The sequence below is a fragment of the Camarhynchus parvulus genome, chromosome 8 (assembly GCF_901933205.1).
Source record: "Camarhynchus parvulus chromosome 8, STF_HiC, whole genome shotgun sequence".
NCBI lineage: Eukaryota > Metazoa > Chordata > Aves > Passeriformes > Thraupidae > Camarhynchus > Camarhynchus parvulus.
This window is the reverse complement of record NC_044578.1, coordinates 7,746,261-7,764,732: the sequence shown is the minus strand read 5'-3', so window position 1 is coordinate 7,764,732 and position 18,472 is coordinate 7,746,261. Positions and strand designations below refer to the sequence as shown.

The 18,472-nt window shown below is 45.8% G+C and overlaps 1 protein-coding gene across 2 annotated transcripts in view; it reads right to left on the bottom strand.

Annotated features, from left to right (window-relative positions):
- The window catches only part of TRABD2B (TraB domain containing 2B), a 263,324-nt gene extending 254,806 nt beyond the window's left edge, over window positions 1–8,518 (bottom strand). For both annotated transcript variants that reach the window (XM_030953091.1, XM_030953092.1), the window contains exons 1-2: window positions 8,230–8,518; window positions 7,245–7,805 (exon numbers count right to left, since the gene is read on the bottom strand). In XM_030953091.1, the coding sequence (XP_030808951.1) occupies window positions 7,245–7,805; window positions 8,230–8,337 (669 nt within the window). In that variant the 5' untranslated portion in view covers window positions 8,338–8,518. The remainder of the gene's footprint in view (window positions 1–7,244; window positions 7,806–8,229) is intronic.
- Between the last annotated feature and the right edge of the window lie 9,954 nt (window positions 8,519–18,472).

Here is an 18,472-nt window from a genome sequence, read left to right as displayed (position 1 = left end):
GTGCCTGAACAGAGGTGATCAGCAGTGGTCCACTGATAATAAATCTAATTACAATATTTCAGGGACGATGATTTCTTCAGGCATAACTGGCCTACGGGAGTCCATGTATGATGAGAAATGGGGTGTCCAGGACTATGCTAAATGACCCTCACAGTGGAAAATCTTGGGTCTTTGATCTCATTCAAACTAAAAATACTTTTTCTAATGAGCCTCCTCAAGTCATACAACATCCATTTCAAAATGCTGAGCACATGGTTTTAATTTAAAGTTTTTACCAACTTTCATTTATATTGTGCTAGAAGTCCTGAAATTACTTGCATTTTAGAAGCTCTAAAATATTGGAAATCCAAATGTGAATGACTGGTGTTGGAATAACTAGTGATAAAAGCAGCAGACATGAGTGTGAATTCCTGCTTGAGCTTCTGACAGGTATTAACCAAGTCACTTTTCATTCTCTGTGCCTTTAAATGACAATTAGATCCAATAAACAGTAACAATTACACAAAATAGCTGTATTGTTCCATTGAGCACCAGAAAAAGCAAATTCATGGAGGTGTTGAGACACCATGACTAGTAGCTGTTGTGATGGATACAACCAGTCTCACAGTTTAGTTGCATGTCTGTTCCCACTCTGCACAGAGCATAGTCTTGCTCCAATTCCAGCCCAAGAACTGAGGTATTAAGTTCAAACACTGATATGTACAGTTTTAAGCTCTGCAGGCACCAGTTTAATTTCTGGTGTCTCAAGCGAGATGGAAACTATAATGCTTTTGGGGTTACAGAAGGAGTATTAAGTTCAAAAATTGTTGCAATGTTCAGAAAAAAATCTCTTAGTAATTGCAACTTAAGAAATAATTTGAGAGCTTCACAAAGATACTGAAATTTTGTCATCAACCCATACTGCTTTCTGCAGATTTTAAGTATAGTGGCATTGAGCATTGTATTGGTTGTCTGCTTGGAAGAGGGACTTGGGAAAGTGTGAGAACACAAGCCAGATATGTTTCCTTGCAAAATGGGGCTCTTCTAACACTGACCCTTGAAAGTTAAAACCAATGAAGTTTCTAAAATACCAGTCATTGATGAAAATCTCCATTTTTGTGCTATAACTTAAACACTGTCCTCTGAGGATGCCAGCTTACAGTCATTCATCCAAGCAGGCAGGGAACCTCTGTAATAAGACCAAAAGATGAAAGAAATCACACAAAGTTCCCATGGTTTAAGCAGCAACACTGTGATTTCTTCTCCCTTTTACCTGTCCCATCAACTCCTAACGATAGTGAAAATAATAAGGGTTTGCAGTGTAAAGCATATCACAGGGGAAACCTGTTATTTTACAGTATGTCCCTCTGAAGTCCCTAAATATGCTTTGCCAGGAGCCCTGCCACTGAACTCCTCTCTGCAGGAGTGCAAGGTGAGTGAGTGCCCTTGTGTAAGATCATTTCAGGCCTTTGCAGTCCAGGAACCTCTGACTCGCCTGAATGATGTGGGCTGCCTTTATAACGTGGATTGCTACTCACTAGGGAGCTGAGGGGAGGCTGTTAAAGACTTTCTGAGAACTGTAGGCTGCACTATACTTCAAGTGGAGGATTTTAAGGTCAATGGTTCATTCTGTTTATAAGCAAAGCACGCGGGGCCTGGAGGAGGATCATGACTGCTGCTGCAACAGCATCGCAAAGTGACAGCAAATAACAAACAGATTGAAAACCATCACTGAGAAAATACCATTTACTAAACAGGGGCTAACCCAGTATTTACTGGGTTAGCAGCTCTGAGGTGGCAAACACACAGGAATAAATGGCCCAATTCTGCTATTTGACTTCTATACACTGGTAAAGTTAAGCTGCCCCAGGTACAGTAGGGACTCCCTTGAGTGTCTGTCATACTGTTTTCTGGGGATTTCTCCCTTTCAAGAACCATCTTACAAAGATGTAATTCCTACCTGGTACCAGTTACAGGCAGCACCCATAATTTTGCAAACAAATCAACCAGCATAATCCTCCAGACCTGCTCATGGGAGGCAGGTACACCTGCCTTGGGCTTGGATGTTACCAAGGAGGGTGTGAAGGATCAGAGGGAAAGGAAGGGCTCATACCCGACCTGTTGCACAAACACTTCTGGCAGTTATATACACAATAAATAAAACAGATGAATTGCCAGCTGCCCCTCGAGCCATCATTAGTGACTGGCTGCTTTCTTAATAGGCATCAATTGCCTGGGTGAGCCTTCCAAGGGGCTGTGGGGCAGGAGCACACAGTCACTGGCTGCACAGAGCAACATCCACATGTGGGTATGGCTATAAACATCAGCTGCTGATCCTTTCAGGTGTTACTGCCACTACTGTTGTTTTAATACTTGCATAGTTTCATCTTCAACAGCTCCCCTGGTGAAGACATAAAGCAGCTCCCACTAGTACTTAAAAGGAATTAAAAGAAAGGATTTCTATTTTTGCTATATGAATTTCTACCCCGAGGTGAATTTTGCTGGGGGAATTTTTTTACCCTGGGGCATAAGGGGGTGAAGGGAATGATAGTTTAACAAAAGCCAGCAAGATGAAAACCATGTGCATTATGTATAGCTATGTGAATTCAAACCCTTTAACAACATTTCTTTCAAAACATTCAGCAATCAAAACAGGTAATGCTGTTTTTGATGACTCCTGATCTCTTCACAAAGCCTGAAATTCTATAAAAGCAAGAAGATGCCATTTCTACTAGGCAGAAACCACTTTTATTTCAAAGACTTTTTAAAAATCAGTAATACTCCCTCATATAAACTACACAGACTATCAAAAGTCAGCTAGCTCTGAAACTGAGTCCTTTAATTCAGTTCAGAAAACATTGAGCCCAGATGTTTCACTAGGAAAAATAAGTACATTTCTCTTGAAGTCAGTTACACTGGTCCTGTCAGCTTGGCAAATCCCAGCTTTGTGATCACAGAAATGTTTAGTTTTTCAAGGGGACAGGGCAGATTGAACAGAGAGTCCAGGATGTGGCCCTGCCTATATATTAGTGTGAATATTACTGTTTTGCCACTGAAGCTCCAGCTTCGAGGCTGCAGAGCTGTCAGTGACCAAACATGATGGACCACCCATCGGCCTTTTATTAACCAGCACTTGTTCCCCCCTCTAATCCTATCACCAGAGTAATCAAAGCTGCCATGTCCCAGGGTTTGATGGAACAGCAGGACCTGGGAAATGAAGACTGATTTTGTTAACAAAGTCATTCCTGCCCCATGAATGCTGTCTCATTGGTAGAAAGCAGGGAGATGAGGTTTATTTGTGCAGAGAATGAGCCGGCAAAGAAATGAAAGGGGGAGAATGGTGAAGTGTGAAGTTTAATCTGGCACAGTCTGAGGTTTCTTTCTTTGAGGCCGTCTCTGATCCAATCAACACTGGTTTGATATTTAACATCTCCCCCTGCAGTTGGAAATGATACCAGCCAGAGGAGACCAGAGTCAGGGCTTCCCAAACAGCTAAGGGGAGAGAAGGGGGTGCTGGCAGCTCCTCACCAGCCTGACAGCTTCCCCACCACCAGGCTGGCAGGAAGCTGGACCCTGATACAAAATTTCTCCTACAAACCTTGGGATTCAGGGCATCAGCTATGAGCTGAATGCAGACTGTCCCTGAGGAGAGCAAGCTTGGGATGGGATGGGAAAGGGATTTTAGTTCTAATGTGGAGGAAGGGCTATGTACACTGTCTGGGACTGTGGATCCTGCTGAGAAACAGGATCAAACACAAGCAAGAGATGCCACCCACCTCCCCAGGGAACAGCAGTTTGGATAGAGCAGTAAGACCTTCCCCTTGCTGACTGTACAGACCTTCAGTGGGGACACGCTGCAATCACTCCAGGGTGATGGGGGTCCCATGACAGCCCTGGGCCATCAGGGAGGATGCACCAGACCTGAGCAGCTGCAGGAGCCACCATCACAATTCTCCTTACTCCAACAACATACTGGGGAAAGCTTCCCATCATATGCCCACATGAGGGTCCCAAAGAGGAGAGAGAGCTTAGCCCTAATCCCAGCTGGCCCTCAGAAAACACAGGGATGAGCCCTCACAGCCATTAGTGGCTGCAGTGCCTCTGCCAGGATTCCACAAGAAGGCCTGGAATGTCATCTGCCCCTCACCAGTTCTCAGCCCTGGCCAACTTGATTTTGCCCTTTTCTGGCCACTCCCTATATAAACATCAGTGCTGTCAGACAGACTTGTCTGCTTCCTCTTCTTCACTTGCCTCAGCTCTTTCTGTCCCACCTTTCATGAAAACCCTGACATTTCAAATACCAAGGAGCAGTAAAATTTCAACCTGACCCAAGCCTGTTACCAAGGCATCTCCCTGCATCCAGGCTCCCAACACTGCCTTCTGCTGGGATTCAGACAGCTTGACACCAGCTCTACCATACCCAGGGCCCAGACTTTGAGTGACCAGCAGCTGCCAGAGTCCCAGGAGGTGGGATAACACTTCCCCCCAGGATCCAAGCAGGAGGCAGGAGGATGGGAGTGATGTGGAAAAGCAGCAGGAAACACTGTGCAAGGGTTTCGGGGGGAGCAGAGCATTAAACTACAAAGTTTCAGGGTTTACAATAGAAAACAATGCTCCCTGCCCTACCTGCAGGAGCTGGCTCTCCAGGAAGCAGCTAATTATATGAGCCACCTTAATCTTTTTATCCGGCTAAGACAATCAACATTTCAAAGCCACGCACAGAACGTTTCAAAGATCGTTTCTGGTCAAAAATGCAAGTGTATCCACTTTCTTTCAGAGCAGATCAAAACCAAGTACCACACCGGGACCACTCCTAGGTTTCCTCCTCCTCACGGTATCAGATTAACAGATTTGGTGCATGTAGTGAGATTAAATATTTGCAGTAGCACAAAGCTGCCTTTGAGGAGAAGAAGTAGGGGAAAAAAGCTTTTTTTGTCTTTTTTTTAAATTTGCTTAGGGCAAAAATACTGGACTTTGGGGATGTGGGACACAAAAGCATTGACATGATTCAGCAAGGCACAGTCCTAAAACCTGAATTCTGAATGCAGAAATAATGTGCAGTGCTCCTGTAATAGTAATGCTGAAAACAGGTAAAAAACCGCTGATGCCCTTAGCAGATTTGAGACTATAATTTATCACAGATGTTCTCATCAAACTGTGCAAACACCCTGCGAGACAAAAGCTGCTCAATTTCTGATTTCCATTTTAGTGGGTTTTAATTATGTGTTGCTTAAGGAAGGCTCCAAGACCTGGAATTGGGAGGTGAAACCTTGCAATACTAATCCACTCCACTAAATTAGCACAGTAATACACCAAGCAGTAGGACTGCCAGACGGTGTGATAACATTACAAATTACTATTGTTAAACAACTAGCCAGGTGTCAGGATGCATGGAAATCTAGAGGAAGCAAGAAAATAAATATCTGGTTTGTTTTGTTTAATTTTGTCTCCTGTTGTTCTGGTGGCCTTGTTCCCAGAAAAAGCTTCAATCTAGGAAAATTCCTCCTGAACACTGATCTATTTCAGCAACTTTGTCAATTCTCTCTAACAATTAAAATGGAATGTATTCTTTTAATCAGCACAAATGTTTTGCATAAATGACTGTCCTTTGCTTGCCAATAGCAGTAATACCTTTACTGTTCTTTTTTAGATTATTTTTGGAGCAAAATGAATGGGAAATTTTTGTTTCTATTTAAAAGTTGGACAGAGAAACAATTATGGTTAAGGGCAGCAGTGAGTTTTGTACTCTATCCCTTTTCCTTTCTCTGTTGCTCACTCTCTCTGAAAAGAAAAAATGTTGTATGATTCACACTTAAAAAGCTTCCAAGTGGTACATTTTTAACCAGGTGCTTTCATGTGCTTGATTCTAATGCCATTTTTGACCTAATACAACCAAACACTATAGGATGACTGGAATGGTTCATTATTTTTATCTCACCTTAAAGAAGGGGCTCAACAGAGAGGACAGGCACTTAAACCTTTCAGACAGAATAGTGTAAAACGAATTCCTTGATTTGGCTGTGTGTTTAATAATGCAAAGGTCCTGAGGGGCTTTCTTTTAATTATTTTTGTTGATAAACAAGAAAATACATTCAAAAGTGTATGGAACAAATCGGCTCTGAAGGCTGTATGCAGAGTTAAGACTCCCAGTTGAAATATGGATGAACCAAATGTTAGTGAAAGCCAGACTTTTCCCCCTTCAAATAGCTCCTACTGGACTTCAGGAGAGCAGGGGGTGAAGGCACTCTAAGGACATTTTAATCACACCAAAGATTAGTCCTTTAATCCTTATTCCCCCACATCACCAAGAATTTTTTTTGTCAAAGTAGGACAGTAAGATAAGGCTGGAAATAGACCGATCCAAAACTAATGACGAAAAGCAGGTTAAAAATGAAATACCATAGCAGTAACTGACACCATCTTAAATCTCCCCCGGATTATTTGTTTTCTTCCACACACGTTAATTTCCTCAATTTCTAGTAAATCTCATTTCACATAAACAGTTCCACAAAGCAAAGTTAATAGCTGTTACTGTGTTCCTCATTAATCCACTGAAATGAAATGGATCTCATGGCTTAGTATTTGGCTGTTTAAAGCTAAATCCATTGAAAGAATTCTGGAGTCCAGTTACACCAATAACTTTTGTTTCTTAACCTACATCCTTTTCTGTTTGCTGAAATTTACCTGCTCTAAAATGAAATAAACCCATGCATATTGCACACTCAATTTCCCCCAGTACAAGGGCAACACGAGCCACTTTGTTTTGACCCGGAGTGACCACTAAAAAGACGACTGACAGTTTGCATGTACTTAAATCAATCTGAACAATGTGGAAATTTCTATTTTCATTGTTCATGCTTCATCCTCTTCCTGACAAGTACCACAGAGCTGCTTTACTTCAAAACAAACAAACAAACAAAAAAATCACTTTTTACCCAGCTCCGGGACAGGATGGGAAGCATGTACGTTTACCTCACAAGTGGCAGGCAAGCAGACACGCACATTCACACCCTGGACATTTGCCTCTCAAATAAATTATACACGTGATACACACGCAGCACTCGCCACGCACATCACGCGAGTTTCTGCGGGCAGCACGGATCGGCATTATGGAGAACAGGCAGCCCAGCACAAAAACTGCTGAGGCCCACGAGTGACCACCCTGCTGCAGCAGGCTTGGGGTTCACCCCCATCAGCTGATGGAAGCGCAAGGAGAATACCCCCCATATCCTGGGATAAGACACGAGGCCCAGAAGCCTCCTTACCTGGGAGAAGTTGAGCCCATTCAGCGGGTGACACTGCTCCTCTACCCGCTCCACCGCACCCGTCTTCTTCTTCATCCTCTCGGCCTCCTGGGCGAGGTAGAGATCGAGCACCGGCACCCCTCTGGAGCGGATGTCCGTCTCCGTCAAGGAGTTCACCATGAGCATCACCCAGACGGGCCTCTTGCGCTCCCAGTTCCCGGCGATGGCGTTGAAGAGGTAGTCGGCATAGAGCCCTTTGCCCCGCTGGTCCGGGGTCATCCAGTGGGGCAGCATCAGCTTGATGTAGTCCAGGTGGCGTTTGAGGCGGCGGTACAGCTCCCGGGGCAGCACGTCCTGCAGGTTCTCCCCGTGGGGCAGCATCTGGCAGCTGGCCAGCCCCGAGATGGTGTACGGGTCCGTGAGGTCCAGCTCGAAGTAGACGCTGGAGCTGGCGTGGAAGGCGGCCTTGGAGTTGTCAGGGATGAAGTCCCAAACTCGCGTGTAGGGCACGTGGATGGTGCCGAAGAGATAAGCGGGGGGGTCACGGCGAATGGTCCAGAGGAAGGAGTTGAGCTCTCCTTGCTGCGGGGAAGACAGAGGGGCTGCTCAGTGATGGAGGGGCACAAAGGAAGGAGACAGCGATGCCACCCTCAGGGCTGCCCGCAGGGCAGGAGGAGCGGGCGTCCCGCTTCCCCCTCTCCTCGCAGCAGTCCCACGCGGGCTCGCAGCGAGCAAAGCCCACGGGCACCATGAGGCCCGCGTGGGGCTGGGTCCCGCCGTGACCCCCCGACTGCCGCGGGGGACACGGCCCGGGCCCCTCCGCGGGGCACACGCGGGGCAGCGCCGCCACACCTGTGGGGGCCACGCGCGCCCGCGTGCGCAGAGCGGGGTGGGGGGGTGTCCCTCCGCGCGCCCCCGTCCGCCCGCGCCCCGCGGCCCCCACGCGCCCCGCGGACACGCGCGCATCCCCCGCGGGCCGGCGCGCCCCCGGCCCGGCCCGGCTCACCGAGCGGGGCAGGTCGCACTGCCCCGTGTCCATCTGCTCCCGCCGGGCCGCGGCGTCGGGCAGGAACCCCCCGAAGACGAAGCAGATCAGCGTCAGGTTGAGTTGCATCCCGCTTCCTCTCGGTCTCCTCTCTCTCCTTCCCAGATGAGCCTTTTTGGATTTCTAGGATCTTTTTTTTTTCCTCCCCCCTCCTCCTGCTCTTCCCCTTTTTTTTTTTTTAGCCTTTTTTTTTTTATTCAAACAAACTTTGCCAGTCCCATCTGCATCTGACAAGTGCAGGGGGAAGGACTGGCTGCCCCCTCCCTCCCATGCTCTCCCCCCTCCCGCCCTTTCCCACCCCCACCCCCTCTGGCTCCGGGCTTGTCAGAGGCGCTGGATGCTTTGGGGAGGACGGTTCTCATCGCCAGCCTCCGCCATGCTTTGGTGTTGCAGACCGGAGACGCTCCTTCCCGCCCCGCCGCTTCGGGAGGAGGTTGGGAGGAGAGGGGAGGGGGGGGAGAAGAGAGGGGGAAGCGGGGGGAGAGCAGCCAGAAAGTAAAAAAAGTTTAAACCCAAGATTTTTTGGACTGTTTTTTTTTTTTCTTTAATTCGGCGGTCCAGAACGGGGTCCCGCGGCGCCTTGCGGAAGGCGGGCGGTGCTCGGCAGGGCAGCGGCGGTCCGCGCACCCCAGCCCCGCTCCGCGCTCCCCGCTCCGGAGGCCGAACCCGCGCGCCGGCGGAAAGTTCCGCGCAGCCGCCCCGGCCCGCCCGCGCCTCCCGCCGCCAGCGGCCGCCGCCAGGGGGCGATGGCGGCCCAGCTGCGGCTGAGGGGCGGCGGCGCTTGCCCGGCGCCCGCCCGGCCCGCGGCACCTGCGCGGCGCGTCCCGCGCGTTAAACCACCAACAAACAGCGCGGAACCGAGAAGTTCCGACATCCCCACACTCGATCAGTTGACAGAGTCAGTCCGACGGAGCTTGTCACGGGCGGGAACCGAGGGCAGCCGGCTCTGCGGGGGATGCCCTGGGGCCCCCGCTCTCAACCCTCGCCGGCCGCACTGACCCGCGCGGTCAGGACATGTCCGGCTTCCCCCGGCCTCTCCGAGCCCGGCGGGGAGGGCAGCACAAGGACGTGGCCCTGCATGGCGGGGGCAGCACCGTGCCGCGTACCTCAGCTGTCCTCACCGGGACTCCTGCCTCCTGAGCTGCACAGGAGGATGGAAGGAAGGAAACTTAGGAATTTTCAAACATGAATCATTAGCGATCCAGCTTCCACTTGGACCGAAAAGCCTCAGCAACGTGACCTGAGGTGATTCTTGGTGACGGGAGTGCTTCCAGGATCCCTGGGTGTCTGGAGCCCTCTGTGGAGGTCGTTGCAGAAGGCGTTTGAGTTCAGCCGCTCCAGTTCACACACTTAGCGTGTGTTTAAAGAGTTTCTGAGCAGAGGACAGGCTGACAGTGCCTGTCACTGTCACACGCCGAAACTCCTGCCTCTCCAGATCCATTCTGGGCAGGGGTGGGAGTCAGGGTGCCGGACATAGCCCATTCTCCCCTCAGGACACTGCCCGGCCCCGGGTATCGCCCTCATCCTGCTGTGTGCAGCAGAGCCGATCTGTACCCTGGCTTGCCCATCACCTCCCCGACTGTAAACCCTGTCCAAAACTGGGAAGTTCCTCACTTTATTGGCAATGATCAAAACTATCAAAATTTACAGGATGAAATGCTGTCATTACTATAATGATGCGTGGAGTCAGCAGAGTTTTGCCATGGACAGTGACAGACCCAGGCCCACCTGGACATAAATATGGCTTCCTGAGGGCCCTGTGGAGACTGTGAGGGACGCCGGTTGCTGTGGTGACTGATGGACCAAAGCAGCCACACAGGCTGCTGAAAGGCATTTTGGAACCACACGGTGTGCATGCCGTACACACTGCTCCTGGCAGGAGAGCATCCTCCTCAGCACATTGTTGGAACCAGCAGCTCCTTTCTAAGTAATGCCATTCATCCTCTTCTCTCTCATCCCAGATCTCCCAGACAGGTAAAAATCAGGCGGAGTAAGGGATTGGTTTTTCCTCACTGTGTTTCTAGCTCTTTAATATTTCAAATAAATATTCCATTTTCTGATTCCACCCTGAGACATACAGTTCAGATAAGGGAAAAGTAGAGCAGAACAGAGAGGCAGGATTTTTAGCACACAGGGTGTCCCATGGTGCGGTGAGACAACCGAGTCATGGCTGGGTGCTGGAGTCACCTGTGACTCCGTGCTGTTGGGATATGGAGGGGCAGCAGCTGTGTGTGTGTTACTTAGTAGGCAGTGATTGCTCTTGTGCCCTCCCCACCAACTCACTTCCCTGGCATTGCTGGTGTGATGGCACAATCCCACAAGGACTGGGAGGGCAGAGCCTGGCTTCTTGTGCCCACAGCATCTTTCTCTCTGCAGCAGCCCCACCTTTCTCCCACGTGTGCCTCAGCACACACTCCCAGCCCACCCACCCCAAATGTGCCCAAATGTCACTGTACCTGTGCCCAGACCTGAAATTAAGGTCCAGAGCAGGAAAGTTGTGCAGTCCATGTCCCAGCAAATGTCACACAACAAGGACTAAGTAGAGTCACAGCACAGCATCCTGTTGCTTTTCCCTAAGCTGCCACAAACAATTTCAAAGCTACAGGCTGGATGCCATCATGACACTGTAACACAGAGCTGCATTTGCTTCACCTGGATCAAACTCTCCTTGCATTCAGCAAGTGCCACGTCCAAAGTGGCATGGCTGCACTTGCCTGGCTTAGTGGCTTTGACTTGATCTGCCCAAATCTCTTCCAAAGCTATGGAAGAACAGAGGGCCTCATCAGGAGGCTGGTGAGGACACCAGGAGTGACGTGACTCAGAATCTCACACCCTGGAGAAGACGCCTGGGAGGTCTGTGAGGATGTGAGGCCCTGCTCGGTGCTGGGTGCTGTGCTGTGCTGTGAGGGAGGCGATTGCCCTCATCGATAGCATACATATCAAAGCACCCAGGGCAAGAATAAACAAACATCTTTGGCACTGTGCTCGTCTTCCATGAGCCAAAAGGCAGGTGTGTGTGTGTGTGTGTGTGTGTGTGGATAGCAAGTTTTCCAGCCGTTTCCCTGAACTCAGCCCTGATGTTGCAAGAACTGTCTAGCTGTGAAAACACGGCCTCGCCTTGATTTATGCCGCTTGTGGGTAAGATGACTAAGAAGAAGGGGGAAAAAAAAAAAGAACGGAACAGGAACAGAAGTCCCAGTGGGAGCACGATGAGGGTGTGTACAGATTTGGTGGGACAGTCAGGTTGGGGAAACTGCAGCCAGAGCTTCAGGCAGTAGGAAGAAGAGACCACAAAACCACATGATATGTGTCATGATGTTCCACCTAAGATACAAAAGCATGCCACAAGTTTTATGAAGGCAACTCTTTGGTAACAGTAAAGAAATTAATTCTTTTGTGAAATTGTAACATTTTTTTCCTCCTTCAGATGAGTTCCATATGTCCTCATGATTTTTACTTTTAAACACAGCAGTTTAGAACAAATCTTAAGTAACATCTAGCCTGCGTCTAAAGTAAATATTTACAAAAACATTAAATAATGGTGCTGATCTTTGGAAAATGTGTATTGCTCCCTACCTGCTACTGTTTTTTGCCTATCTGGACTAACAGAGAGGCTTTGTAATAAAGCTCAAGGCTGTAAAAACAGTATAACAGTGTGATTAGAAGTAATCAGGTGGAAAATACTGACTATTAAAAACTGAAGAGAAAGGAGGGCTAAGCTGAAATGGAAGGTTACATTAGTTTGGTTTTAACAAATTTTAAGAAAATTAATGGGATAATTAACTTTTAATCTTACAAAAGCTGTATTATTTTTGTGGAAGCATAATAAATAGTTATAGCTGTTATTTATGTCATTTATCATTTTCAAAGAACCTTACTAAATAAATATTAATCATTTCACCAACCACTTAAAGGCAACCACTTTAGGGGTGCGGTGAGGCAACAACTTACCAAGTGAGTTGTGCTTAAACAGGAAGTGAAGACAGCCAGATTCAATAAGGAGTCTGTGTGGGTATAAAAAATATTTGTGGAGGCTTTAACAATATGTTTAATGAGGTAAAACAAAACTCCATGGAATAGAGGGTAGATTTCTTTGTTAATGAGAAGCATGCATTGAAACTTGTAATTACAGTGAGTTTCCAACAGGTAAAGAAGATTATTAGATCTGAGAGAAAACAGCTTGTGAGAGATCAGTATTTGCATGCAGGGAAGTGTAATTTTTTTTTTAAAGAATGTTCTCCTCTCTGCTCACCTTCCTCACAGGAAAAACACCATATTGCTGGCCTGTGATGTAGCAGTATTTCCCTGTCTCCACCTTGGTGTACTTTCATTTGAAGGTACCCGGTGAATTTCAGTCTTGCATTTCTTAAAACCTTCCTGCAGTAAGGAACTCCTTATTGGAATGGCCAATAGCTCTCCCCAAAGCTGTGTCAAAACTGGAAGAGTAAGAACCCAGCTTTTCCTTTTCCATGAATGAAGCTGAAGATGTCTTCTGCTTCTGCCAGAGATGGTAGATGAGATTCAATCTTCTTGTATGCTACAGGTCACAGAACAATTTAGATTGGAAGGAACTTCTGAGGTTTCTGGTCCAACCACTCTGAGCAGGGTTCATTTCAATGTTCGATTATGCTGCTGAAGTTCAATTAAAGATGCTAATTAGATTTCTTTACTCTTATACACAGGTGGCATTCTCTGTAGCTGTCCTGGACTCAGAAAAGTATTAAGCCAAAAGCAGTTGCACCGCTAGCTGTTGTGCCATGACTTGTTATTTGCTGTGACACCTGTGCTGTGATGTGTCTGGCAAATAGATTTTCCTGCAGAAGATTGATTTTGATGTTGTAGTCATATAAAACATTGTTGCTCAGCCATGCAATTCATGATTTGAAACATGCAGTTGTCAGATGAACAAGCCTCCACTACTTAAGGCTGTCATGCTGAAACTGCTAAATTACCACAAGTGTTTCAATGCTTCACATCTTTTTTTTCATGTGTGTTGGAAGCAACACAATGTAGTCACTGTAGTCGACCTTACATTTTCTTGCCTGTTTGTCCTCCTGTGTCCAATTCAGTGTCTTTTGTCTCAGTGCAGCAAAAACAACCAATCTAGTTCTTGAAGAAAATCCCCTCTCAGTCCTGATATCCTCCCTTCTAAGAACGAGGTACGAATTTTGCAGACCAACCAGCATTAATAGCTTGTATTACATTTTGCAAAGTCTCACCTTGTGCTGTGGCCTCTGCAACGACAGACCACATCCTGCCTGAGACTAGGCGTGTAAATAGCTGAAGAAAACCTTTCCCAGTGTCAGACTCTGGAATGCATTCTCCCTCTGTATAAAGTTTAGTCTGTGCTTGTGTATGTCTATATTATTACCTATGCACACCTCTGAGAAGGTGTATGTAGCTATGTGTGTATGTTTATATATATTAGTGCATTCATATATATATATATATACACACATACACACACACAAGATGATGGGATAGGTAAGTGCTATTAATGCTCCCTTATATGCTTTTCAATCCTTTTCCCCATCCTCTCAAAAATATTCTGAATTTTAGCCTATGGAGGTAGAAGCCTCTCCTTCTCTGATGTCCTGCCACAAGTATGGTAGAGCCTGTGTTTTCAAGATCTTCTGTCTGCACCTGAAGCAGAACACTACTGTTCCATTCCTAAAGCATATTAAATCAGGAGATTGTGAAAAAAAGATCTGAAAGCAGCTCATCCACCTGAACAGAAGTAATCTCCCTGTTGTATAGAAAAGGCCATAGCTGTTTCCATAGCACTACAGATTATCTCCTTGAGGCCTAATAAGCAAAGAGATTTCTTCCTGTTCAACATAGTTCAGTATGCAGTTCCAAAAGCTCCACTTAATTTCATAAACAGTTGAAGCCTCTTTCATGTTTGGAGAATGATTGTGAGTTCAGCTGCTCAAGAGTCCTCTAAATGCTCCACTCTTCATTGTTATTCACTCTATTTTCTTTTCCTGGTTTCTAGATTGCCATTCATTTATACAACCTGGGTATCATATTATGTTCATTGGCATTTATTAATGAGAAGCGTCAGAGGGTTTTTTAAGTGGGATGAGTCTTTATTATAAGGCAGCTAAACTGGCCCTCCAAGACAGCGCTTCTGGAAGAGAGTCTCTGCATCTTTGGCCTAACCTGGAGCAGAATATTCCAAGGAAATCCAATAATGTTGTGTGTTTGTCTGATGTAGCTCATTTGCCAACAGCATTCCTATTTCAGTGGTTTGGAACACATAATAGACATGCAAAATGTGCCAATATTTTGGCAATTTGGTGTAAAAACTGCTGCTTTTTTTTCTTTTGGAGCTGGTAGAATATGGCTCACATTTGTTGCGTGTGTGTGGGCCTGCTCCTTATTAAACTCGTGGTCTTTTTTTCCAGTAACCACTTCAGTGCTGTGAATCAACATAACCAGTTCAGAAAAACACCATCTGTCAATGGGATAACCAAAAGTCTAGTTAGCTGGAAGTTTTATAGATCACAAAGTCTCACTGAGTCCATTTTTATGTTAATAAATTCCACCATGGAATATTTTCTGATGTCACATGGTGAAAGTGCCCCAAATAAATAGCAGCTGAAGCATTTTCCATTATTTATCGCAGTGTTTTGTGAGCTTAACAATAGAAATTGGCCAGGATCTTAACTTCCCTAATCTCCGAATGCCATATGAGTGTGTCTGTCTGGTTTCATGAATCTTAGACAAGTAGGTTTAGAAGGGATCTAATCTAGCCTGGCCAGACCTGGGTCAGGTGGACCTCCACTATCCCAACCAGATGTTCATCTCACTTAGGAGTGGAGGCTGGGTGTAGCCCTCTGTAATAGCTGCTCACCTCATTTCATCCATCCTGTGCCATCCATTCTTTTGGTTCAGGTCACCTGCATTCCTGCTTTTTAACAGCAGTCCAGCACAAAGCTATTGCTCCTCCAAACCAGTGTACAAATTCTTGATGAAACCTTCCAAGTCATCCTGAGGCCATTAAAAAGGATAAATAACAAATTTCCTACAAAGTTATAAAACTACTTCTAAGTAAGGCTAAGGATGAGGACTCTGCCTTAGTGGTAGTGGTGCTGAGAGACCCTGAGGCTCAAAGTTCATGCCAGCACTGCAGCAATGATTTTGCAGGTTCATCATGGGGATGGTCTTCTCTCTGGATTTCAACACCTGGATTTCAGCCTGTGATGGTGTTTCCTGATAAACAGGAATGGGCTGTTGGGGATGCTACAGCCAGTATGTGCTACCCGCTCATGGCCTTGTAGGGCACCTGCTGCAGGAGAAATCTGGCTGTCTCCTTTTATGAGAAATCTGGTTTTGGTTATTAGAAGGGAATCCTAACCATCTCTATGCTGTATCCCTTGTCCTCTTCCCCACAGGGAAAAATGGCAGTAAGCTTTTTCAATACCTGTAATTTTCTTGGAACACTACCAGTTCTCTGTCCAAATCATGATTTTGTCCTGTTTTTAGAAACTCTCAGGTGAGGAGCAGTGCATATGTATGTTGTACATACTAGTGTGGAGTGCTACTCATTTCTTTCTGTTGCCTGGAAACAACTTCTGCTGGTTTGAGTAGAGCATGTAAATGCACTTAATTGTGTGGAAGAAGCTTTGACATTGCAGATCATAGTAATCTTCCCCTTTCCTTCTTCATGTGCAAGTCAAAGTGCCTTATACATTTGAGATCCAGCTGTGCATGCTTGGATCTGTGATACTCAGCCCGTACTTTGAAGCTACTTCTGCCCTGAAATCACACTGTGTATATCCATTCCAAGCTGTAGGGAAGAATTAATCAAATAAAACCTGATGCTCTGCTGTGCTAAAGCACCTCACAACTTACCTATCTCTTCTTACATCTTCTGATTATTGCAGAACTATAAAGCTCTTCTATTGTTTCTTTGAAACAAATTTTAAATAGTCCCAGTAATTCTTTTGGACTTGAGAAAAAAAATAAACATTTCACACTCTGGCAAGTCCCTGGAAATGCCTATAAGGGCTCCTCTGCTGAGCTCTCCTAGGGATACCAAGTTTGCTGTGATCTGGAAGGCTATGGCCAGGTCATCTCTTATTTATTTGGTAGGATCCCATTGTCAGTATTTCACAGAAATTACTGTTTTCAGGGCTTTTTTCAGTGCACTCTTTTCCAAACAGTTTGAGCAGACAAAGAGAAAAAACTATGTTTTGGAATGCGTCTTTAGTGCATGTTGATCAGTCCCAGTCTGTGTCTAATCACTTTTAGTCTGCCTGCATGAGGAGTTAAGGACTAGTCTCTCCTCTTGTTAGCACTGGTCGTGTGGAAAACACCAAAAAAGCGGGGAAAAAGGCATCAAATAAAAGAAATGTCCTAATATGACAAGAAGAATGGGCTCTCCCCCCTTGTTAGAAACTAGCTTTGTTTTCATGTGGAAGTAGATCTTGCAGGCACTGTGTTTTCTGAGCACATCTTCTTGTTGCATCTCTCTCTATACATACCTAGCCCTGTGATGATAACTAGTTTCTAAACATGAAACAAAAGAATGAATTATGTCTGTATTTCTGTCAAGAGCAGAGAAATATAGTGACAATAAACTTAGAAGTTTGTAGGGTGAAGTAAAAAGAGAGACTTTCATTTAAGAAGCAAAAAGTTATGACTATTTAAATCTCATTGAGATGATGTTCATTGGGACCATCAGTCACACTTTTTTGTTGTTGTTGCTAACTTACACATGCACATAGAAAGGCACAAACTGCCTTTCATGGGTGAAAAATGTCTTGCTTATTCACAAGCCCTGTAGAAATAAACATAATTTTATATATATCTGTACTGCTGGCAGCGAGGATTTTATTTGTCATGCCATGTGCCAAACTTTCATTAGTCAAAGTGTGAAAAATCCCATTTGCTGTGTTTTGGAGAGTTCCCATTGGAAGCATTTAGAGAGCAATTCACTGATCTTTCAGTCCCTGGAAAGGAGAAGGGATCCCCCTGGGCACTGGCCAAAAACTTGGGACTCGTGTTCTGCTTTAGTCCTCAACTTTGTAACCCATCCTCTTTTTGACTCTGAGCAAATTGCTTCATCTGTCCACATCTTGAATCCCCAGTGACAAGGATCAGGCTTTCAAGTCATAAATTTGTTCAGTAGCATAAACTTAATATCTCAGATGCTAATATGGTGGTAACCACATGGTCAGACTCTTCAAGCTAAGTTTGATAAATGGAAGCAGGTCTGAGTCTGAACGTAAGTTTTGGAGAAGCTCCAGAGTCCAAACAGCGTGACTCTTTGATTTCACTCTACTCCATCACAAAAAACCAAGCACACTTTTCTGCACACTTGGATCTCTGCCACTGCTGAAGTCCAGGTCCTGCTCCCTGAATCCCAAGCCTACCTCATTTGGGGGCTGATACAAGGAGGTAAGATCCCTGCAGTGTCCCCTCTGAATGAGGTCACTGTGAAGATAATAAAGAGTCATGGAATAAGTAGAGCTGCCAAGGAAATGGCTTTAACTTGATGGATTTAACTTTGTGAAGCTATGAACATACCTACAAATCTGCAAACTGAAGAGTTTGAGGTCCTGTGGAGGTTCACAGTTTGTGGTAATTGAGAGTGGGGCTGCAGCTGAGCCTCATCCCTGATGGGCTACAGCTGTGTAGGTCAGGTGAGCGGCATTGAAGGTAATGAGACATGGAGTGCCCAGGTGCACTGAGCAATCCCAAAAGGGTACAGAGGGCACACAGGTGCAATGCATGTACAATAAGGGCATAAAAGATTGTGCTGAAGAACAAGAATGTGTGGATGCTTAAAGCCTTCTGATGGGATATGATGTTACTTTGTACAGGTGAACTGTCTCTACAGCTCCTATTCCTCTATGTAAAATAGGAAGCACCTAAAAGCCAACATGAGTAAGATCAAACTCTGCTTATTCAGATGAAAAGTATTGCTCTAGTCCCCTGGAAGTTTGTGTTCTTTTTTTTAGGAATGGTGTTGCCAAGTTCTGGACAGAATTTACAGAACAAATCTCTTGGCACTGTAATTCATTGCAAAGGAGACCTGAGTTTATCAAGTGAATTATAGCTGGTGGAGTCTTACATCAATTTGTTAAGTGTCCTTTTGGCTTCTTTATGTTCTTTCTCTGCCCTCATCAAGATGCTCAATGGAAGACTTAAATCTATTTTCACCTTATTTAGAGGCACTTACGATAAAACAAATGAA